Source organism: Calidris pugnax, unplaced genomic scaffold (genome assembly GCF_001431845.1).
Source record: "Calidris pugnax isolate Ruff unplaced genomic scaffold, ASM143184v1 scaffold211, whole genome shotgun sequence".
Lineage (NCBI taxonomy): Eukaryota > Metazoa > Chordata > Aves > Charadriiformes > Scolopacidae > Calidris > Calidris pugnax.
Genome location: NW_015091083.1, coordinates 9,494,048 through 9,518,409, shown reverse-complemented (window position 1 = coordinate 9,518,409; position 24,362 = coordinate 9,494,048). Strand labels below are relative to the sequence as shown.

Genomic DNA, 24,362 nt, shown 5'->3' with positions numbered 1-24,362 from the left:
TAATTGTATTTATTCCAGTAGAGAAGAGGGAACAAAATGTGCCAGGCTCTGCATAACATGAGTAACACGCTGGTCCCTCTATGAAGCTCACAATTTAAGTGGCTGAGGAGAGAAACATGGTAAGGGAAGAATCAGCAAACCCAATGAATAGGGACCACAGAGTAACATTAATGTCATGACTCCTCTTTCATCTCTTGGTACTTGCTGAGAGAGGATTAGCTAAAACAGGGGACAAAGGACAGAGAAGTGCATGCTGCTGCAAAGGATTCAAGGCAGGGATGACCTTCTTCAACACACTCAAGGCTGGATGGTGCAAAGGTGAAGAGAAGACAGAACTAGAAAGGCTGGAGCAAAGAACATCCCATCAGTACTGAACAAAAACAGCCAGCACTGTTGATATCCCAATATCTGTGGTCCCTTGATACGCTGCTTCCACCCCAGTTTCTGCCAGCATCTGTCTCTCACTCATCCTAGAAGATTTCCTCCTCGTCCTCTCCCCTCCCGCTGCACAGCTCAAGGGTAGAAGGAAGACTCAGCACGGAAACTTTGATCCATAAGGTCCCCCAAGCCAGGAGGAGTTGGAAGAGAAGAAGGAGCAGTAGGAGAGGAAGCTTCTCCTGAGGTTAATGCCAATGGTGGTAGAGCAGCTTTGCCAGGACTATGCACCTGAGGACCTCCTCAACATATTAATGACCGCCGGGGATTAACAATGGATCTCTTTCCCCCAGCCTTTGTAAGATTTTCTGTGTTTCAATTTGTATTTTTAATCACAGTCATAATTGAACTTGTTTCTTGGATGCTTGCTTTTAGGGAACCCGAGATTCTTAGACAGCCCCTGGAATACTGAGAAATGAACGCTGAAATACAGTGATCAGCAATGTGATGAAAGATCACGAAAATGCTACAAAGCTAATTCAAATTACTGATAATTGTTAAAGGAAAAAAGATATTTCTCATTTAAGTCTCTCTCTCCAACAACCACCACAAAAAAAAAAAAAAAGAAGTGCTTTGTGCAAAGATATTTCAACCATCCCTGTTCTTTGGTTAAAAAATTGAAGAGAATCAATTTTGAACAGAGGAAACATGGGAAGGGAATAAGCAATGTACTAATGGGTTTTAAAATGTTTTAGCTAGCACAGAGCTGCTGAAGCTATAAAACTCTGATTCACTCAAGGCAAAGACAGATTCATGAGAAGCAATTAGGGCCTGATCCAACGTACAATGATGTCATTTGCAGTCTTGCTGTTGACTTCAAGAATCTTTGAATCAGGCCAATGACAATCATTAGGAAGGATCTGTCGCTTTACAATAAAACCAGAACTGAGTTTTGCTGATCAGTGACAGAAACATCACTGGGAGAAAAGATTTTGGATCTTATTTCAGATTATTAGGCACTGATTTCTTCCTCTCAATGCCAAAGGGGGTAATTTTATTTTCTGGATTCCCCAGTGAAAGTGACAGTCTTTACATTTGCTTATGACATACAGATGCACAATGAAATAAATCTGATGGAGATTAAGCTAAATCAGACTGTTCATACCCACTATGAAATGCAGCAATGAAAGCTGTGCTCCTGTCCAGCCCAGGTACTTTAGAGAGGATTCATCTGTCCTTATTGAGGTAAGTAAACAAGAAAAGATGCCTGAGCTTTTTCCCTTTCCTTTCCTCTGCACTCCCACTGATTTCAGACACCTATCTTAAAATGAAACAAATCATCCTCTGTAAGCAACCATTTCTCTGTGTTGACTTTAAACTTAGCACAGACACAAAACACTAATGTACACACACCGCTCCTGGGGCAGCAATTTCCCAACCTCTTGCGTACAGACAGACCATGATATGTAGCCATACAATGCTTAAGACTCACTGTACTACATTTTTCTGAAAAAGAGGATGTGGGAAGTTGAGCTACTCCTGAGGTCAGATCGTAACTTATAGTAAACGTCTTTTTTTAATGGTGCAAAACATTTCAAAGATCAAGGAAAAGGAAACAATACAATTACCACCATGATTACATGATAACAAGGATCCTCACTCAGTGCATAAATTTGACTTTAATGCCATTCACAGACATACGTTTTTCAATATTGTCTCAAAACATGTTCAGTTATGAATTAAAAAAGGAGTCTGGAATGCAAGTACAAAGCCCTGAATTTTGTTGTTTTAAATACCATCTGCTTGACAGCGTATTGCATTTAATCAACATTCCTAATTACAACAAACACTTCACAAACAAAACTAACATATCATTTTTGTTATAAGACCCAAGAATGGAAAAAAAAATAGATTGTGCCGAGCTACTGCTGAAAAAAGAATGTCTTAAACTGCTGTAACTGTTGCTACTGACTTTTATTTGCACAAATAAGCCATGCTACTGAATAAAAGTCTAACTTTTATTTAAATCTGAGTGAAAAAACCTTTTAACTTCAGCTTCTGCTCCAAGGAAACTTACAGAATAACAGACGCTACAGGTGGAAATGGCCATTAAGGACTAAACGAAGACCAACACACATTTTCTTGAGTTTTGGTCAATCAAGATTCCTGCTCAGGTCTCCAGAGAGAGAAACAGAGCATAATCATCACATCCCTGCTTCCCAGTGGCAGTGGAAAGTCACAGCCATAACCAGATGACCAACTCCACCTCTCAGCAACCAGCACCACATGCTTTGCCTTCTACCCATGGAAAAGATTCAAGAACATTTCACAACTGTTTGAAGACCCATGAGAAGTTACAGAAACCAGAAAGGTGAAGAACTACCTTATGAAGAATGATGCTGCAGCTGAGGTACCTGCCGAGACCCCGGCTGGAGCAACCAGGCTTTGGGAGGTGGCCGAGCCGCCTGCTCCCACGGAGTCGGAGTTGTTCTGCCCTGAGCTGATCTGAACATTGGGACCATCCCGGCCACTTTCTGGTGCTGTTTCTGCCTGAAAAAAATAAAAACATATATACAGGTTAATATACTTGTTGAACAGCCACAACAGGGAAAAATCTCGTGCAGCATTTCCAAAGAGTGTCTTTGCAAGGGCGAAGGTGACGATCAGCAGCGGCTGAGGAGCAATACAGCTGGACACGAGTACCACAGTAGGTCCTGCAACAGAGAAGGTAAAAAACCATGACCGCAGCAGACGAGCAGAATAACACAGAGACCCTTTGTGATGGGTAATGCACAGTTAAATAGTTTGACAGGCATGAAGAAATGGAAAACGATAAGCAGAACCCTTTTGTTTTACAGTGTTATTTGGGAGCTGGCAGAACTGTTTATCTGGTTCAGTTATAACTGTCAGGAATTATTTCTCAGTGGCACATCATCTACAAGACCTATCTGTTTAAGAGGAACTAACCAAACAGCCACATTTGTAATGTGTTTCCACATGAATAACCCCAAGAACTAAATAAAAAAAGATTGATTTTTTTAAAACATATATATACAGGCCCTGCTTTTCAGCATTATTTATCTTAGCAGCACAAGTGCACCGTGTTTTTTTTTCTCCGGCAAACCGTTCCAGTGGAAGAACAGGAGTGACTGGAGATGCATCTTCTCCAGCTTAATGCATCTGCAGTATTGGAGACGGAGTTTGGAGGAGGGGGGATTGTTTTGGGGTTTTGCCAAAATATCAGACACCTGTATTGTGAAATTGTGTCATGTTGTTATCTTCATGCTTAGGCCACCAAGTTTTTCAGTACCCAAGTTCAATTAAGCCCCATCAGTCAAATGCTCATTGACAGTGCTGGGAAGGCCTCCTTTTCGGAAGAACCTGCTCCATGTCTAGGAGTACTGAAGATTTAATTAAAGACGACACCACAATAAATATTTGTCAAAAAGAGTTAATTGCTTCATGTATGATAATATATGATGTTTCTGTCATCTGAAATACTACTTTGACATTTCCAGCTAATTAGCTAAAATAAATTCCAGAAAAGGAGACAGCCTTGTAATGAAGCAGAAACGCAATTAAGTACTTCCTGGGATGCCACCAAATTTTAAATTTTGTGCTGCCATAGATCATGTTTTACAACTATAGATATGCAGACATGGTAATAAAGCCTTCCCAGTTACATACACACCCTCAATTTTCTCATACCCTGACAACCCAAACAGAGTTTTTCTCACGAGAACTGAGGCAACCCAGTTATTAGTTATCAAGTAAAAACTCTGCCAACTGAGCACTGCTCGACTGATGCATGAAAGGCCATCTGGAGCTTCATCTGGACTCATTCCCACAGGTTGAGTGCTGAATTCCCAGTTCCCAGCAAAGTCAACAAGAGGAAAATGCACCCAGCTCTTTTGAAGGTCTGCTCTTTAAAGATTAATACTATTATCAGTGTTATGGAGTGGCTGACTAATGCTCCACCATAGACTGCTACAGAAAAAAAGTACTTTTATAGAGACGTGAGGCTGAGACGCAGAAGAATATTTATGCAAATTAACTTAATTCTAGAGAACCTACTGGCACTAGAAGCCTAACTGGAAATTTTGAATAACCCTCTGCAAAACTCTTCACTCTGTAATATAGATCTCTCAGGAGACTTGGTGATACAGGTGAAAAGGCAGGGACCAAGCACTGCTAGAGGTCAAGACTAGCACAAAAAATGGTATGCCAGCAATATGAGCAGGTACTTTAGCATCATCAAATTGAAGCAACAAATCTGTTGTCTCGATCTATACCATCCATGGAGTGTATATGGCATGGGGAAAAGCAATGCAGACTGGGAAAGATGCAGGTGTGACATCTGAACTTCTGAGTTATGTGAATTGATGTAAAGTGCTAAGAATAAGCAGCACTTGCTAAGGACTGAGCAACTTCTAGGCTAAGAAACCTACACCAGAAACTCTGGAGCCAGTACACAGGGCACGGCGCAGCCAAGGGGCTGCCATGCACAGGGGCCAGTGGCACGATGGCCATCAAGAGATGGAAACCCTACCAGCAGCCACTGGCAGGCTAACATCAGCATTTGAATACTCCCACATGTTCTGCCAGGAAGACAACCATAACCCTCTGTCACGTGTGCTGTTGCCTCAGCCTAAAAATTACAGGGTCAAGATGAATTCCCAAGACTTATTTTTCCGTTCACCGTCAACAGGGGCTATATTAGACAACAGGACTCCAAAACAAAGAAAATAATGTTTAAGCAAAATATTGAAAAAAGAAGGCAGAAGCAGTTTCTAATCACTTGTACGTTAACTAATGCACAGCCTAAACAATGGCATAATCTAAAGCTGAAGATGAAATCTGTAGCTAGCATGAAACGCCAGTGAATTTTACAGCAAAGAGTAACAGATTTGTAAGAACTGGCTGGAATCTGTTAACCAGACGGGGTTTCTTTTCTTTGTGAACACTCTATTCATCTTCTGAGAGATCAATTCCCATAAAAGCTATTCACATTTAACAAAAATATGTGCAATGTATAACATGCATGCTTTTTTCATCACTTTTTTACTTCTACAAGCATTTAGAAACCTACATTTCTAAGAGAGACCAATGATTGTAGACATAGCACCTAACTCGAAATAACCAAATCAAAGCCGGTATTTCAGATAGCAGATGGTTAAAATACTTTCTAAAGCAACATATCTAAGTTGGATATCTGTAAATTGCTATTCCGACTTTTGAAAACTCAAACTAATTTCTGGGTAAATTTGGAAGTTTTATTCTAGGTTCTATGCACGTGTGAAAGGAGAATGAGGGGAAGCCAAGGAGAATGCATTTATTCTTGTGAAGGGGGAAAATGTAAAGACAGACAGGCAAGATAAAATCATCAGAAGACTAATGCAGAATTCAACTCATATCTTTTTCATTGTCTTTAATCACACAATTGGTATTCTTAAACACAGAGGTAACATCAGGTTTTTCTGCATGATGAAAAGCTGAAAAAAAAGCACAAAATAAGTTCTTCCAAGTTCAGGATTCGTTTCAAGGACTGCTTCCACCATCCAAAGTGCCAGCATTTTCCAGCACAACTGTGTTCAGCTCTCCCTGAGACAGCTCCATCTCTCAGCTGATGAGGAGGGCTCAGGTATTAGGAAATTTGTGAGTCTGAGCCATTTGCCTTGGGGCAGGAAAACTAAAGACAATTAATGGGACCTTGCTGGGCACTCCAGTTTGTCACACCAAGGTTTTGGCTTGTGTCACTTAGAGCTGCTGAAGGGATAGGAATAAGATAAGGGTGCTTTGTTTTTAAACTAAATACTTCATGATCAGCTCAACCCATGCTCTCTCTTCTGGTGACTGCGTGTGGAAAATATAATTCTCTAGAGGAATGGGAGCAATTTTGCATGACTTTTCTAAGCGTGCAAGTCTGCACAGGGAGAAGACTCCAGTCTGCAGCTGAGAGGGAACTGTGCTTCAGCATTTACTAAATTTTCATAAATCATTCATGATCAAACACAGAAATCATAACCTTATCACTATAAAGTGTTACTGACTGCACTGAATATTTAAAGTGTCATAAGCCTCCACATCCAGAGATTAATGTTTGTTTTCATTTTCTAAGAAATGGTTTGGGGGACAAAAACCATTAACCCTCTGGAAACCAGCTAATCCTCAAAGGAAGGATTTCCAAAACTCCTCTATAGGGCACCTTCCCTCTACTCTCTCCAAAGCCTCATGAAAACTGGTACCAGTAAGAGCACAGCAAGGACAAAACTTGAAAATGTTGCACCAGGCATTTTGCATGTGCAGGACTGACCAACGTCTGGGTGCTTCGTATCAGTGCCTGCATCATGGACAGGAGAGTTTTGGTACCACATCTCAGCACCCATCCTGGGGACATGGGAGCAGTGCTAGACATGCTGTATTTTGGCTGGTGGCATCCAGACACGCAGCTGAGGTTGGCAGGGGCACAACAAGCAGTGGCAGCACGAGTCGTTCACCAATTACAATGGCCAAAGGCTGGGGGAGAAGACAGGAAGAGATGGAGGCGACCTAACATCCTCGAGTACTGGAGATGTGCTGGGCAGAGCCAGGGCATCCCCTGCCCCATCCCTGATTCCCAGCACACATGTTCCCTGCCCTGACCAGATGGCAGGAAACATCTGCCCAGGTTTAAACAAGTCAGACTAGTCCAAAATTACACTGTAGAGAAGTTGGCCGTAGATTAAATTTCCAGGTACACAGTCCACTGCCAGGCCATTACCATCTAAAAGAAAATTACAACCCTAACAAGCTCTTTACAAGTTTGAAGTGCAAAGCCAAGAACTAAACCATAATGTTTCCAGTTTCCTGAATATTTCCATTCTCTGGACATTGACCTTCGTCCAGGGGTCCCAAAAAAGCCAAGTTAGGTGCTGTCACTTTGCCTTCGTAACTCATGCAAAATATGTGGCTGGGGACAGGCAAGAAAAACATGGGAATATAAAAATCTAGAGGAAAAATAGATCAATCCTGGCATTGCACAGTGATGATAAAAGAAAACCAGACGGTTGGATGGAGCCGTAACAGAAAGTAATCAGATACGATGTCTAAATATAAGTATCAAGAACAGACTCACAGAAGAGGGAATGGAGAAAATTACAAAAGCATCAACAAGTCTGACACACATCTGTGTAATCAGAGTCAGAACTCAATACAATTTATTTTATTTCAAAAAATTGGCCCCATAATGAAAGCATTCAGCAGGGCTTCAACAGTGAATTGCAGGTGAAGCTCCAGAAAGATGAAGCCTTAGTCTGTAGCGGGGCTTTTTAATTTTCTTTTAAAGTTGTTTTTACTCCTTTCTGACTAGCAGACAGGCATACAAAATTTTGACTATTGGCTTTAACTTACTGTATTGCCCTTTCAGACTGGAACATCACAGCCAATTAAATTGTAAAAACTGCTTGATCTAACGATTTTGCAATATATTAAACCTACCGTTTGTATATGATAAAACAATAGTTTTCCCCCCTAAATGATTCATCCTAAGACTCTTATGACCTACTACCACTAACTGGAACAAACGTGACGTAAATCTGTATCAGGATGATGCTCATACTGCAAACCCTTCCTTCCCATAAGCGTGGATAAGTCCTGCACATGTCTTCTATGTGAAGTGTCTCCTCCTCACACTGCTTAGCTTCATGTAAAGTTCACTGTGAAGTATACGCCAAGTTGAAGTGAAACGTATTCTGGATAAACTTTTTACTGCCTTTTGACTATGTTTCTGCCAGGGCTCATTATAAAATAACTAGGGCACTTCATAACTACAATAGACTACTGTAGTCATTTTATAACCTGCAGCTGCGATGCGGTAACAAGAATGCCTAAACCTGTAGTTTCAGACTTTTATGTGCATCTCGTGTTCAATGTGAATCAAATGCAGACCATAATATCCCTTCCCCAAAATAGGTTTTCAGCTACAAGAGCTGCTAATGCCTGGCTTATCATTGATCTCTGAAGATGAGGCAGAAGGAGAAAAAAAAAATCACAGAGAAGAAGAATTAAATAGAAATAGCAGGGCACGTCTGCTGTCACAGGCTGAAAGTAATATAGGAGATTTAGAGACAACCTCAGGGCCTTTGCTTTTTGAATTAATACCTGAATTACTGAAACAGGTTACGGGTTTGGATCTTCACCACCAAAAATCACTAGCAGTCTGTGCTTCATGCACAGAAAGGACCTCATCCTTCAACTGCAGGGCACACGCACCCAGCTGCATGCACACCTGGTGCCTTTGGCAGAACAAGGATGAAGAAGAGTCAGCTTGTTTACCTCTGACCAGGAGCTCCTGATCTCACCTTGGCCCGAGAGCTCTCCTAAACCATGCTCTTGGGTCCCTGAGAAATCTGTTAAGGTTAGGGGCAGGTCTTGGGCAGGCTTCCTTCAGCTATGAAATGCCCATTCCTTCTTTGAGCCTGCCCATGTTTCCAGGCTGGAAGGTCTCTGCAGCCAGGGCTCTGGTAGCACAAAAATGCCACCCAGCAGCAACCAACCAATTGCTTCACATGTCAGCCAGTGGGGACAGTGGTACCAAAAAAGGCAGCAAGCAATGTCTTGGGTTTTTTTTCCTGCCCCTTCACAGCTATCTGACCACCAGTGACAAAAACTTCCCCCTCCTACCTGCTCCTGTAAACCCACCCACTTGAAAAGTCAGGAGGACATGAAAAAAAGTCTAGCAGGAAGGATTTAGATCCCGCTACACGTAGACACTCTCAAATTGGGACTTTCCACACACAGTGGGTTTAAAAGCCAGACTAGAGGAACTGTTTCTTCTGATGCCTCCAGGCAAGCATCAGAAAGTGTTGCCCAGAGCCCTCCCTGCAGACATGTATTACAATAGTTACAGCCTCCAAAGCCAAAAAAATATAGTTGTATACTGCCCAGGGTGTTTTAATTTACCATTGTGATCAAAATTAAAAATGAACTGTTTATTCAAGTGGACAAATATACAGTTGAATCCCTGCTTTTTGTCAGAGGCTGATATGAGCAAGCAAAGGAATTCATTAACAAGCTCATAATAATGCAAATTTCTGTCAGTTTAAGATTGGGTTTCCTACAGGAAGACAAATGCTTTTCCATTAGGACTGACTTCCACAGGCCAGATGTGTCTCTAACAGCAGCAAAATACGGGACACATACAGAGCTTTGAATTGGGAGAACTTCTGTCGCCTTCCTCACTCCCGAAAAAAAAAAAAAAATCTCAATGACTTTAGGCAACTAAACCAAAATCTCACTGTGCCTTGATTACTCTCTATTCAACAAAATGGAATCATCATGTTGGCAAGAATTACAGTTCTTACAATTTTATTATAATCATTATATTGTTATAATGATTGACATAAAGTGTCAGCAAATAAAGGCAAAGGTGGACAGAGTCTGTCATACCTAATTTCTATTTCAATCATGCTTGAACTGCTTATACATTAGATGTAACTTTAAAGAGGACACCCCTTGGGACCAATTTGCCTGACAGTTACCACACACAAAGCACCCATTGACTAGTGTCTTGCTTGAAGAGGTACAAGCCCTTGTTATATGAACGGAAAACTGGGTCTTTAGTACACCCAAATCAAGAGAACAAGGTTCAACTACAGCCGAGCTCATGAAACAGTATTAAGTTTGCAAACATGGGGACAGCTCTGACTGTATGATCATTGTTGAAAGACACCAAGATTCCAAATTAGGGATGGAGCTCTGCAGATGCTGCTCTTTTCTCCTTGTGGCTGATCCCTGCTGACCTGCTGTTTACTCCCCACATGGAAACCTGTAACCCAGACACACAGTCCCAGCTCACCATTACTAGAGTGAAATCTCCAAGTCTGCAGATATCCCAAAGCTCTTTCAAGTGGTCAAATGTCATGCCAGTGATGAGGAACTCCAGAAGTGGAGAGGAAGTGCCCAAATGTGAATGGGCAAAGAAGTGCTAGGTGAGACGACATAGATAAGAGCATGTATTTAGGAAAAAGAATCTAAACCATACCTAAACGATGCTGAACTGAAAACTGACAGTTACAACTCAGAAGATCTAAAGGCTGTTGACAGATCCTCTGAAATCATCACTCAAAGATATAGCAGCAGCCAAAACAAAACAAAAAAAAAAACCCCACACCACCGAAAAACCACCACCAAACAAATTTTTAACATCACAACACAGGGCACTGAGAACAAGGAGGAAGGGGTCCACATACCGAGTACCAGGTGCAGTCCTAGCCCTGCACCTCAAACCAGTGGTAGTGGAGTAAGGGAAATGACAGAGCCAAGCAAATGGTCCAGATGATGGAGCAGCTGCCTTAGAAGTAGAGATGAAAGAGGCTGTGACTCTGGTTTGCAGAGGGGATAGCTGAGGGGGACCTGACTGAGGTTTGCAAAGTCATGGAGATAGCAGCTAAGCTGAAAGAAAGATTATTTCTTTGCGCTGGGATAGAGAACATGTGGAACCTGCTGACACAGGAGGCTGTGGAGCAGAGTGGCAGCAGCATGAGAAAGGGCTCAGACAGCAGGTCCAGAAACAGATACTAAAAGAACAGACAGGGATGTGTACCTGAGACTTCCCCAACTGTGTATGATGGGGAGTATGAGCAGACTGCAGAAAGCAGACAGGCTCCATACTCTCCCTAAACATTTCCAGCTCTGCTGCCAGAGACAGCTCTGGGCTAAATGGGCTGGAGCTCAGACCCAGTAGGATATTTCTTACGTTCTTATCACACCCATGCAATCTTCTCACTGAAGTCTTTCTGAGCTTAAATAGTAACAGAAGGTTGTGCTATTCCCACAGGCCCCCACGTGTACTTCAGAGTCATCAGGAGAGGTTGGTGAGACTCAAGGGGATGTCTACACAGCTACTCCGCGTGAATCAATGAAACCCAGACCCTTCCCAAGCCAAGCATCACAAGGGACGCTCTCTCCTTCTTCATCCTTCCACTGCCATCAGCCCCCTTACAACACCCAACTGCCTTGCCCACCTTTACCACCATCACTTTTGAGAAGCAGAAGGGGGAGGTTCTGTATCATGGATACATTATCTTTGCCCAACAATGACAAAAACACAGCAATGGACTCCTGCCTACAGCACCTTCCAAATGCTTCCCTCAGCTGAGGCATCAAAAAAGAATAAACTTGTCCAGTTGTGAGACAGTGGCAGCTATGCAAACCCTGAGGAGTTCATTCATAAGCACTTGGCCACCAAACAAAAGCAATAACAATAATAATAGGTCAACTCTAGAAAATGCCTAACCACAACATCAGTTTGTGTAACAATTTATGCAGACTCAGTTGCCTAGCAGTGTTTCACACTTAAATCTTACAAGTACTACTTTCAGATTCAAAGCAAACCTCTAATTATTGATCCTTCATTACACTGGGAAATTACCTCATCGTACTTTTAAAGTTCTATTTATAAGTCTAATAATCTCATCATTGATTACGGTGACTGTATTCTAATTATAAATCCATTATCTCCTCAACAATGAAATAAAATCAATAATGCACGTAAATGGAAAAAAGGAATTTAAATGCATACATTAATGTCATTTCAAGTAGCACTATTTTATGCACCATCTCTAACAAAACTGTGTCACATCATTAGCAATAATGTGAAAAATCTTTTTCAATTAACAGAGCTGATTTGATGCTAAGTTCAGTAAAGTGGCAATCCATTCCATTAAACACACACATATGAAATCCTTGAAACATCTATGAACTCTATCTATACAGCATAAATTCTCTCCCAAGTGCCGAAACAGAAAAGTAGATACATTTTCTATTGATGCTTTTTAAACGTCCTTTCAGAAGCTACCACCCAGGGCATTTCAGTGATTCTACTTGCAAGTCACAAAGAGCATCAATATTTGCCACATGCTCAGCCGCGCATGCCACAAAAGAATGGGAGATGCTCTCAGCACCGCTCACACTGTGCACAGCTTGACTATCTGGGGTCCCCATGACCTCAACGTGCCATCATTCCACTATACAGCCCATAGGGTAAATGCTACAGTCAAGACATCCCCAAAAAAATGCATTATGTTAAATCCTATTTTACACAAACAGAAGGACTGGGCGATCCACACTTGCATCCAGCCGCGCAAATCAGTTCCTTCCATGTGGCAAAGAGAGAATCACTGCAAAAGACTTTCTCTCCACCAGCCTGCACATGGCTGAGGTCTGAGCTCAGCCTCAATTCATCTGTTTTCTCTGCTGCATTAAATTCTGAATCCAAAGGGCATCATTCAGCTGCAGCCCACCTTTAACAACCAACGTAACCACTGCAGAGCAACGGTAGCCTCATAAAAGCACTTCTATGTCAGCTATACAGAACCCTTCTCAAATGCTGGACGACACTTCTGAGCTCCAGCCAAAAAGTATGAGCCTTTCTTGTAAGGCGATTTCTAATACTGGGATGGTGTGGGATGCACCAATTAACAATCAGTTCCCTGGCGAGTTCATAGTGGAGCACATGCACAGTATAAATCACAGAATCTTCATGGTTGGAAGGGACCTTTGAGATCATCGAGTCCAACCACAAAAAATGGACCAGTGGGAAGCAAAAGAAGCTGAAAATTAAATAAGCAAACAGAAAAGGCCGTCCCAAAGAAACTAGCTGAAAGCAGGCAGGAGTAGAAAATCTAAGTATTTTGCATAAAAAAGAGGGGATTATTTATCTTAGTGTAGCTTACGATACAGCTTGCTGGATGAGAGAATGACCTGTGGGCCAAAGGTAAATCCTGTACATTATCATTTGCACATAATCTCTAAAGTCTGCTTGCCTTAAATCTCCTCCTGATGAGTTCAGGTGAAGTCTGGGCCAACATTCTTTATTACTGCTTGTTGACTTCAATTGTCAACAAAGGCGAGTAGGGACTTGTTTCCCCTCTGAGAGCTGTAATAACAACTGCCTAGCCTAGAGGGGTGAAGGATCAAAGGAGCTGTTTTCAGGTGGTAATTTGAGCCACAAGAGGCTCTGAGTCCTGAGAATAGTTACCCTGTCCCACATCATAAAACCAATAGCATGGCAGAAGTGTCAAATACGCAATAGAGACGCAATCCACACCCCCACCTAATTTCCAGGTTGTAGCCAATACTTGTTCTGTCAACTCTTAACATTTTTCCTAAGCTGCTCTGATACCTGGGGATACTTTAAAAAGTAATGTAATTTTCACCTTCAGCACCCTACACTGGGGGCAACCTAGAAATAAAAAAAGAGCATGAAGCCCTTGGCAACTACACAGAGCACAGGGCTGGGTTTTTATCTGCACATTCAAGGATGAATTTCCAGCTTTCCAACTTTCCAGCTTTCTAAGCTGGTCTGCTACCCAGCTGCTGGGGCATGGTCTCACTGATTCTAAATACGAGGCACCAGTAGCAGCATCATCCTCCCCAATCATTCCCCTCCCTTGGCATTTGCCAGGGCAGCAAAGCACAACACAAGGCAATACCACCATGTCAAAATGCAACCATCTCAGGAAAAATCTTTTCCACGAGGGCTATAAATTAGGTTAGAATGAGAAAAGCATTTAGTAACTTGAATCAAAAGGTTTCCTTCTGCTGCTCAGACTTGTTATGAAGTGACCAACACTAGCTTTGAAGATTTATTTTTTTTTGCCACCCCCTTTCCTCTATGTACTTCCTCTACAACCGCAGTAGCACCAACACCACCAAAGCTAAAGGGAAAATAGAAAAGCCTCTAGGCAACCCCGGCCCCACCACCCGTCTGGGGTTTGCTACTGACTTCTGCAGAGCCAAGATGTTATACGTTAAGAGTCTGAGAGATGTCCCAAATCTCAAAGTCATTCACACGTCTCACAGACAAGATTTATGGTCAAAGCACTATATTTTAATTGTTTCGTTACAAAATATCTCTCACACATTGTATTAATAAAAGGTCACTGGGAAAGCTATCAAGAAGAATTTTAAAAATTAATTTAAAAATCCATTTGGTATGACATTTATCAAAGTAAAAAAGTAAATGCTGGAAAGTAAATCTTGTCATTGTTCTGTTTTCCACAGTCAGCTTTTTATTGCATCTTCTAAGCAAAATGTAAGTCAACCTTACTATAAACAAACAAAGACGATTTAAGGAAAGTCAACAGAGGCTGAACTACCCTCAGATGAATCCATCTGGTTTACATTAGGGTAAGCAGAAGACTTGTTCCTAAGAACTACAGGAAGGCTTGAATTGTGACTAAAATAACTTTCAGAGATTTTTCACATTAAACAAATGAACATAACTCTTAACTTTAGAGTACATGCACCCATTTACATATTACGGGTAAATCCTCCCTCCCTGAACAAGGCTGTAAACTTAACTTTAAATTTGTGAATACTCTCAGAGACATACATTGGCCTATTGATAACTTTAAAATTACATATACACATGATTTAAGTAGGACTTTTAAGTCACTTTTAATTTTCCAGTGCTCCAACTTTTCCCATTTCCTAATGGTGCATTTTTCTAAATATTTTTAAAGCAACTTAGAAACTGATACAGATCCAAAGAGCCACAATACTTTGCCTTATAACCAGTACCATTCGTATACATTCAAATTAGAAATATAGTGTGGCAAGGATTTCATTTTGCATAAGACGAAAGAAAAAGCAATTTGCAAAAGAAGCTGTATTTCACTGTGATGTCTTTATAGCACATGGCATGGCTACTTTACAACTTTTATGCAGTACATAACATTGCATCCTAATAACACAGCCAATTGAAAACAAAGTAAGACTTCTTTTATCCATAATACACAATACATGCAGATACTTATAGGTGTACAAGGTATTTGCAGTGGTTTTAATTTTCTATATCTCAGTCAGATTCCAACACATCTAAGAAGCCTAAACAGCTCTTGCTCCTCTGCTTCCGAGTGGCAACGCTGAGCATTGCTAATACTTTTTTCCATTCGAGTAGTAACCTTATATTCACTTGTCAGTTCTAGAATTTAAAACATCAATATAAAACTATTTATTAATTAAAGCTGTCAGTCGCCTACTACAAATCAGCTGTCTTACCCAGAGTTATACCAGCTCCCTCCCCTCCACAGTGCTGGCTGTCTGGTCAGACTACTTATCACTGCTACTGGTGATTATTTTTTGTAATTTTTCCACAACAGGCCACTTGGGTAAAGCAGCTGATTACACCCTCACCTTTTGCACCCTAGTGGCAATCCCAGTCTTCCCCTCCCTGGACCTTCCTCCAAATCCTTAATTACTGCTCCTCTTCATGGCTACTGAAGCCCACTGTTATTATTTTGGTTTCAGCAGCACCCACACTACGCTTCAAAGACACATTCCTGTTCAAAAAATTTATAATCTATATAATGGATTTTCACACTTGAACTCCAAACACAGATTAAAAATTTACGATGTCCTGCACTTCTGACCCCCAGCGTTCAGCCCAGAAGTGTTTTTGTTACCATAAGTGACATTACAAGGTAATACATGCGAATTTGGGGAGGGAGATGAGAAGAGCAGAAATCAAGTCATCTCTTTTCTCTCTGCAGACAATTTCACTGCTGCCACTATTAAAACTAATCATAAATAAAAACCACGGAACCTGGAAAAGTGTTTGTACGTATGAGGTGTCCAGAGGTTTGGCAGCCATATGCTGGGATGTATTTTCACCCCTGCAAAGTACCAGGCACACAGCACCCATGTTGGCCACCCAAGCAAGGGTTTGCTCCGCATCACCCACCCAGGCTCTGCAACAGGCATCTGTGGCAGCCAAGGCAAGCCAAGACAGGCACCCAAGAGATAAGAAGGACAAAGCACCTCTTGGAGGTGCCTGTTGCTCTCCCACAACTATAAAGGGAGACACAGTAATTAGCTTAGAATAAACACCTGTCTTTTTGGCAGCTAAAAATAGTTGAGACGAACCCCAGCTTTTATCTGTGCCTGTCTTCCCATTTAGAAAACTAATGACATTCACGTTGGATGGAGCACCAAGCTAAATCACTGGGATTTAAAGCACTTGGATAACAGTTTTGCTACCAGGGAGTTCAGCTCTTGTTTCAAGAGCAACCCTTTGGTAAGGAAAAAAGGCAAAATTAGAGATTCCGAGTGAAGTGGGGGTATTTACATCACTGCTGAGAGTGTAAACTCCCAGGTGAAGGGACCAACTCCTTCTGCATTTGTGTGCTATCTTGCCTAGCTGGGAGCTGTAGACTCCAAGATGCAATCACTCTACACATAATAAATAACACATTCAGTGCTGTCCTCTCTACTGCAATTCTTCTTGCTCCAGAATTCCTCCAGCCACCCCAGCTTCACCCCACAAGAAGATGGAAAATGTTACTAAAGACAGAGGTCTCTGAAAAGTATATATATCCACAGCTCGCTCCTGGGCTAATCTTAAACCTAAACCCTGCCTCCAACTTCAGGAAAGAATAGCCAAAATTTAAAAATAAATCAATCAATGAAGAAAACTTTTCTAACGGGAAAGGAAGTTCCGATCTGACAATCAACAGAAGTTGGGGAATCCCTGACTGCAATATTGTAACATGAGGTGAGATTAGCATTGGACAAGAATGTCCTGCAGTGGATGCTGTCCCAGGCAAGGGCTAGACTAGCCAGTTCCTGAAATCCTGCCAATCCTATTTCCTCCAACACCTGTGATTCCTCTGGGGAAAAGCGGAAGGGAAGCACTTTCTGCCTCACCCACCCAAACAGCTTCATCAGACACAGGGCTCTTAATAATACAAAAGGCAGTAGGAGAATTCAGACGCAGAAAGCACAATCTGGGCAGAGATGCACAAGAGTCATTTGGGCTTACATGAATAAAATAAATTAATTATAAAAGAAAGAAAGGAAACAACTGAAGCCTAGCTTCTCTCCAAAAACTGCTTCTAAATCCGAACTGTCCTTGCAGATGACTGGATCACATCCAAGCAGCCTCCAACACTCACAGTCTAACAGTGTTTGTCCTTTCATTAAAGGTCACTGTTTTCCAGGCTACTGAGTTTCTTTGCACATTTCTAGATCACACTTAAGCTCTGTTGCATTATACGCATTTTTCCTTCACAGGGGTTAAATGAGGCAACTCAGTTTTATCTTAGAATAAGGCAGTGGTTAGGGAAAACCACATCTATCAGTCAGCACAGTTAAGCAGGAAGAAATCTGGAGCTGCTGCTAGTGAATTATTTAAGACAAGAATAAGGGCAGACAAGGAACGAGCAGAGAAATGGAAATACTTCGGCTTCCAGAAAGTGCAGGCTTCTTAACCCCCTAGCTTTCCCATTTTTTCTGCATTTCCGTGATATACACAGAATTTAAAAGATAATTAAAAGGTAACATCACATGCCTGACATTGTCCAAACCGATCCCCAACGCATGCAGCAGCATTTTTAAGAAAAGCACTCAGGACAGCAGTTCCTCAAACTATGAGGAGCTGAATGGACCATTTTTTCCCTTTTCCCAATGTAAAATCATCAGAGAGAGATCTGGCATCAGTGAAGATTCACTGGATTTAAATGAGGACCCCTCAGAGGTGGGATGTGTGTCCATTCACAAATTTCCATATGAGAGAGAAGTTTGGGAGGGAGGAATCGCATCTCCAAGCCTTTTCTGGAAGGAAAAACAACAGCCACCCTGTGAAACTGATGTCATACAGCAGCACTTTAAAATATTTATCTCTGATGAACTTGGAGCTCGACCAGCTGAAGCTACCAAGCAATATTAGGTAGTGTTTACATACAACAGCACATAAGGCATTATGTTAAATTTAAAGCTGCCTGGCACCAACATAGCCAGTCTTCCAAGATCTGCTACAACATCTTTAAGTGAAACCCATGACTTCTGTTTGTACACATTTCATCATCACTCACACTCCTCTCGGTTCGCTACCATGGGAAAATGGTTTAGGAATAAATCTTAGTCAAAATCAATCACTATATCCTTCTTCTTTATGCTTCTTAGCACGATTCCATAGATAGTCACAAATTTACAATGAACTTGCTTTTAAAGGTAACATGAACCTCCATAAAGCTTTTTCATTTCCAATAGGAGTTCTTAAAATACACATAGAATACAGGAAATCAACATCAATGCTTAAAATCCAAATGCAGTGATATTTATAGGCATGTTGCTCGGAAGCAACCTTCTGAACACCCTCCTTTACAGCAAACTGGTTTGCAGCACATCTAACCTGAAGATTAATGCTCTCCATCACAGTCTATCAGCAGCATCTGCTGCACTGAACACGGCCTCAGTAATTCAACGCCAGACTTGAGGGTCAAGTTAATCTTTGAGATAATCCCATGAAGCTCCCAGAGTTTCATGTGTAACAAACTTGGCCTTTTCTGTTTTTCTAAAAGGATCACCAAGTATGTGACAGCCAAATAACATCACCTGTATACGTGAAGCTAGAAGAGGTGCAAGAACATCTGAGGAAAGGATCTCACCATCTGAGATAAGAAAGCAAATTCCTTGTGACATCTGACAGAACATTGTTCAAAGCTCTTTCAGCTCTTAAAACATGGTTTAGAACACCATTAGCTGATCCCCTCTAAGATAAATATGTATACATCTCTAATTTTGTCTTTATCTCTCTGTATATCCACACACATGTAAACAAAACTCAAGGATCTGAATTATCACTACTTACTAGACAAGCCTGAGGCAGGAAGCTGTTCACTCTGGAGATACTCCACATGCCCTCAAGGTACTGCTGAGCTTGGATGGTGACGGAGCTCAGAGCACCGCTGAGACCGCTGGGGGCCACCGTGACTTGAACGCTGGAGTTGGGAAAACCGCCCGCGCCTTGAGACCATCCAAGTCCCTTCTTCTTCTCTGCCCCAGAGAAGAAACTGGGTGACTTTCCAGGCTGCCTGCCCACCTGCCCAGCAATGAGTGGCAGGTCTCTCTGGGAAGACACCGTCACCATCCTGGGTACCATGGTGGTCACTGCCCCGGGGCCGGGCGGGAGGTCGGGCATCTCTGGGTAGCTGGCTTGATTGAGGGTGTGCATCATCTGAATGGCTTCCTGCTTCAGCTGATTCAAGTGAGTGGCACAAGTTTCGCATCTGCTCTCTCCTTCATTCCTGTTTTTCTGTAAATAGTCAGGCACTTGGAGCTTGTCAAAAATTAAAGCTGATAATCGTGGGTCCTAAAGGAGGAGAGGAAAGGCAGAAAAAAAGCATGCTAAGTTAAAACAACGCAGAAAAAGGAAGAAAGAGACAATAGTTGTCTGTGATTTGCTCTCCACCCATGGCAGTACTTTAAATCTGTTCTGGTAACTCTCAGCCTTTTTTCTCCCCAAATACCCTAACAGGCTTGCAGGTCACAGCAGATTAATAAACCATAAGTGAATTCATTTGTATTAGATCCAGCATGAAAATTATCATCAAAATTAAATGGTGGAGCTGTGGTGTACTTGGTAACTATTCATTCTTCTAATTAACTCTCCTTTTGAGACACCTAATTTGCCTGTTATTTCCCATGCTCAGGAACAATGTTAGTTGAGATTCTGAACCTACAAATATCACAATGTGTTTCAAAGGCACAGCACCACCTTAAACCTAGGAAAATTAGCGACTGTAAAGTATTTTAAGAAATCAGCGCGTGACCTGGTAAACGTTTTGTTGTCCTCCCCCTCAGAAATGATCAATCGAGTGGCAGAAGAAACAGTTTACATGGTGCTGCCCACAGCTGGCTCCTCTGCTGGCGAGGACCGTTATTTCTCATCTTTGCAACCCAGATGGTGACAATATTCCCTTACGCTGCAGTTGCTTTGATGAGAAATAGATTTGAGCCTACAGCCATGTGTGAAGGTGTGACAATGTGCACGCTAAGACGCTGATTTAAAAGCAACACCTATTTTGTTTCCACAGAGCAATTTTCCCTCCTCTCCCCTCCCCCTTGCCAGTTCATTTTAAGGCTGCCCAGGCATTTTAAGGGCCAGCTCCGTGTTTCCAGTTCAGAGATAGAGTTACCTATCTCCTGAAACACACAAACACCTTCCCATCCCAAGCCTGCTACCGTAAAGATTAGTCAAGAGATTAAATCCAGCCCTGCTGTAAACCTGCTATCAAGAGTAATGCTTGTGCAGTGAAACTGACCCAACTTCACACGCTCTCCTTGAGCGCTCTAAACAATTAAGGTTTTAATGAAATCACAGCACAGCCAAAGGTTTATTTGTATAATTATTTTAAGGGAAAATATTTAATTTGCTTGTTAATAATGAGGGCGCACAAAGCTAGTAAGTTAGCCATTCAACATATGCTAGGGGTATCCCCAGATCACTAGTCATTTTTAAAAATGTATTACTTTATGCCAAGCTGCAATTGCTCTCCAGGAAATGAGTGTCCTATTAGAAAACTAACTAATTCTGGTTTTAATTACAACACACATCAATAAAAGTCTTTTAAGTCTTGGCACTGGTACTTTGGCTTTGCTCATTATTCTCTTTCAACTGTGCTATTTCCCTTTTCTCTGAATTCACAAAGTCCTAAAACACTGCCTGACTTCAGCAGCAGCACAGAATTTATCTCATTTTCAGCTGCTGGATTGCTCCTGCAGTAGTTTTTCCATCTATCTCACAAGGCACAGTACGGTGTTGATAGAAACCATTGTGAGTCTATCTAGCATCACGCCATTCCACAGCCAAAAGCCATTAACAGAAGTTGCTTTTTCTGCCATAATCTAAATAATTGTTTATTTAGACTGACTTGGGGGGAGGGGGGGGAAAAAAAGGTACTTTTCAGGCTAAGGAAAGCTATTCCTGCTGCTGAATGAACAATAAATTGCATTCACATTAGCAAACCAGTTCACAAAATCAAGTGAAAGATGCTGTTCCATTTTTGTCTCTTTTCTCTTTATTGAGGTTTAGATCCTGGTAAAAATGCCTTTGAAGTTGCACCATTTGCTTACCCTCGTGAACAAGAAAATTCTTTGCCTCCAAACCTCCCAGAAGACGCTAATACTAAATTAACAGATATTAGTCGGGGGGGGGGAGTAATTAATATTTTAGAAACTTTTTTCCTAACTCTTCAGCAGAAAGCGCTATTGGTGAGACTTAAAAAAAAATATATAAAGACTAAGTGCTGCGAGCGCTATTAAGCCTCAGGCAAAACAAAGGCCACGCAGTCTCTCTCCCAAGAAAAACAAACAGCACGGCGCTCGGCAGAAACCTTTCCAAGGGAGAACCCTCTGAGCAAATTCTTGCCGAGGCTGAGACACAGCATCTATTCAAACGGCCCCAGAAACCAGCACCTTCCAGCACCGGGTGCCCCGTCCCCAGCCAGGCACATCCCTGGGCTCCCTCCTTTTGATCCAAGTTGGGCACAGGAGGAAGCACCTGCGGGTCCCGACTGCGCGAGCCTCATCTGGCAGCGTTTAAAATTGCTATCAAATGTCAAAAAGTTTCAAATGAGCAATTAAAGCGAATTACTAGGTGAAACAGGCTTCTCATTTAAAAGAAACGGCTCCTTTTGATGTAAAGAAAATTAATGACCCCAGTCCCTAGCTCCATAAACACAGTTTGCAGCGTAAAGGCAGATCAGAGTCAGGCCCGTCTCGCAGTCACAAGGAAATCGAGTGGATGCCATATTAAAAGGGGAGAACAAAAAATAAAATAAAATAATTTTATTCATTTAGAAAATTACATAGAGCGAACCATGTGAGCGCACAGTATACCAAATTTAAACCTTCTAATTTATTTATAGATTAAAAAAAAAAAAGAAGCCATCTCATTTCCAGTGCTTGTAGTTTGCCAAGCATTTACAAGGAGCCTTTTAACCCGCTCATCCAGCCCCTGTGGTCCCCAGTTGGCATCTGTGGCCACCTTCCTCCAGCTCCTCACCCAGGGCCCAGCTGTGTGGGCGAGATTGCTTTTATTTTTCCACTCCGTGCGACAAAAACACCTGGCTAATGGTTGGGCGTGAAGGGCAGAGGAAACACACGTTACTGTTAAAAACATTAACCGTAACTTAAAAGTTAAGCCAGTCCCATTAAAGAGGTTTTACTGCCCGGTGACAATGCCTGGTCCCAGGGAGCCCAGCTCGCTCCCTAACAAGGCTGGGGTGGAAGTTACACTCTCATGTTTTACAGGGGGAAGAAATAAAAACTTGAGTGACCAAATGTGTTCAAGGCACACGTGGGAAGAGGAGGAGGGGGGAGTAGTTAGAGCCGAGGCAGACAAAGAGGGTGTGCGAGTGGCTGGGGGGAATGGCACCAAAATTAGACGTACACCACACAGGCCTCTGTTCCAAACGCTGCTCCGAAACCACTTTAGTCTGCCGGGCTACAAAGGAGATGACTCCTTTATTCCTCCCGCAGCATAAATAAACGGTGCTGGGCTTTGTCACACCTACTTTCCAAATGCCGGGCTCGCCTCCTGAACAAGCAGGATAAGCCCGATACGGCGATGCTGCAGCTTTTATAGCTTCCCCTCCCGCTTACAGAAACCAAAACCCTAATTTCAGTCACAGCTTGTTAACTTTGGCATATGAAGTTGAGATGTTTAAACGCTGCAGACTGTTAGAAAGGTAAAACAAACGGTCCCACTAGCATCAACTGCACCAGGGAGCCTTCAGCTCCCAGTGGTGCCAAGGCAGGAGATAATTACACATACTTATATATGAGCAAGAATTTTCTGAAATGCCTGAATTTACCAGTCCTTTTCAGCGAGTGGTTCTCACAGACACAGGCAAGCTTGCAAACTGCTGCTGGGAGATCAAACACACACATGCAAATGGCCCACAGGAGGATGAGCACATGGACGTGGTCTGCAAGTCCTTCCAAGCTCAACTGGGCCTGATGGTACACTGGAAAAACCAGGATTGGGCTCACACTAGAAAACAGGGCAAAACACCCGTTTAGTTCAACTCCAGCTGCATTTAGCCTGGAGTTTGCCTTCAGGCTTTATCTCTGAAACCAGGGGTAGGTAAAAAGAACTCAGATTTGAAAACACATACAGCAACATACAACAGAAGGAAAAAAAACCAGTTATTTCTATAATTCTGTGATTTTAATTCATGCTTCCCTCTCTGCTGTATGCCCCAACTGCTGCATTTTCCCCCCTGTGAAATGCAGCAAGGATTTTGGCCATGCAGGGAACACCAACGCGCTGCCTGGGGGGCACGCAAACAAAACCCACACCTCACAACTGTAAAAGACGACAGCCCGAGATCGGTGCCCTTGAAACTACAAGAGATAATCAAAGCAACGGGGACGCAGCCAAAGGGCTCTGAAAACCCCCGCTCCAGCTTAGGTGCCAAAATCACAACCAGCTTTCCAAAAGCATGCAACACCAAATGACCTTCCTGGAGCTGAACTCTTTCGGAAACCCAAAGCAGTTTGTTAGTAAGACCGCACTTTAAAAAAAAAATAAATTAGATTATTTAGAAATTTTAGCTCAATCTGTAATTTCCCAAGTATTTCAAGTTTGCAGTTAGATCGTTTGTTTAGCTAACAAGGAGTAATAGAGAGTTTTTCCACTGCCCAAGAGAAACAAAGCTACAAGCTTTAAATCTTACCTGCAGCTACTGACTTGTAACTCCCAAACTAAGCAAGAGGAGAGGAGGCAGAAAAGCATCTGGATTCTCACTTAAGAAGTCCCTGAAGTAATACCCACCCATCTGTAACCTAATCCTTTCAGTGAGGAACTCTCCACTGAGTGCGAACAAACGATGACGAACAAATGATGAAAAGTCAAATTGCCAACAGCCGTCCTCAGCAATTACCTGCAATCCTGCCTGGCCCTGGTTTCTGCCACGCCACTATAGCTGGAGCAGTATTCTGAATTAAATTCAATTCCAGATATAAAGATAATTAAAAAGAAAGAAGAAGAATCGCTGAATGTCACACTGAAATGTATACTCAAATACAAACCTAGGTAAACAACACTTTTAAAGGATGCTTTGGGAGAATGGAATGTACTTCCCCAGTGCAGAAGAATCAATGCTAATGATTTTTTGTCTTAATTGTCTTTCCAGATTTCTGCTGTGCCGCTTACAGATTAG

The 24,362-nt window shown here is 42.1% G+C and overlaps 1 protein-coding gene across 2 annotated transcripts in view; it reads right to left on the bottom strand.

The window, feature by feature from the left end:
* The window catches only part of KIF26A (kinesin family member 26A), a 71,008-nt gene extending 47,072 nt beyond the window's left edge, over nt 1–23,936 (bottom strand). For both annotated transcript variants that reach the window (XM_014957689.1, XM_014957690.1), the window contains exons 1-3: nt 23,877–23,936; nt 19,007–19,507; nt 2,759–2,925 (exon numbers count right to left, since the gene is read on the bottom strand). In XM_014957689.1, coding sequence (XP_014813175.1) covers nt 2,759–2,925; nt 19,007–19,372 — 533 coding nt within the window. In that variant the 5' untranslated portion in view covers nt 19,373–19,507; nt 23,877–23,936. The remainder of the gene's footprint in view (nt 1–2,758; nt 2,926–19,006; nt 19,508–23,876) is intronic.
* Nucleotides 23,937–24,362: the final 426 nt, after the last annotated feature.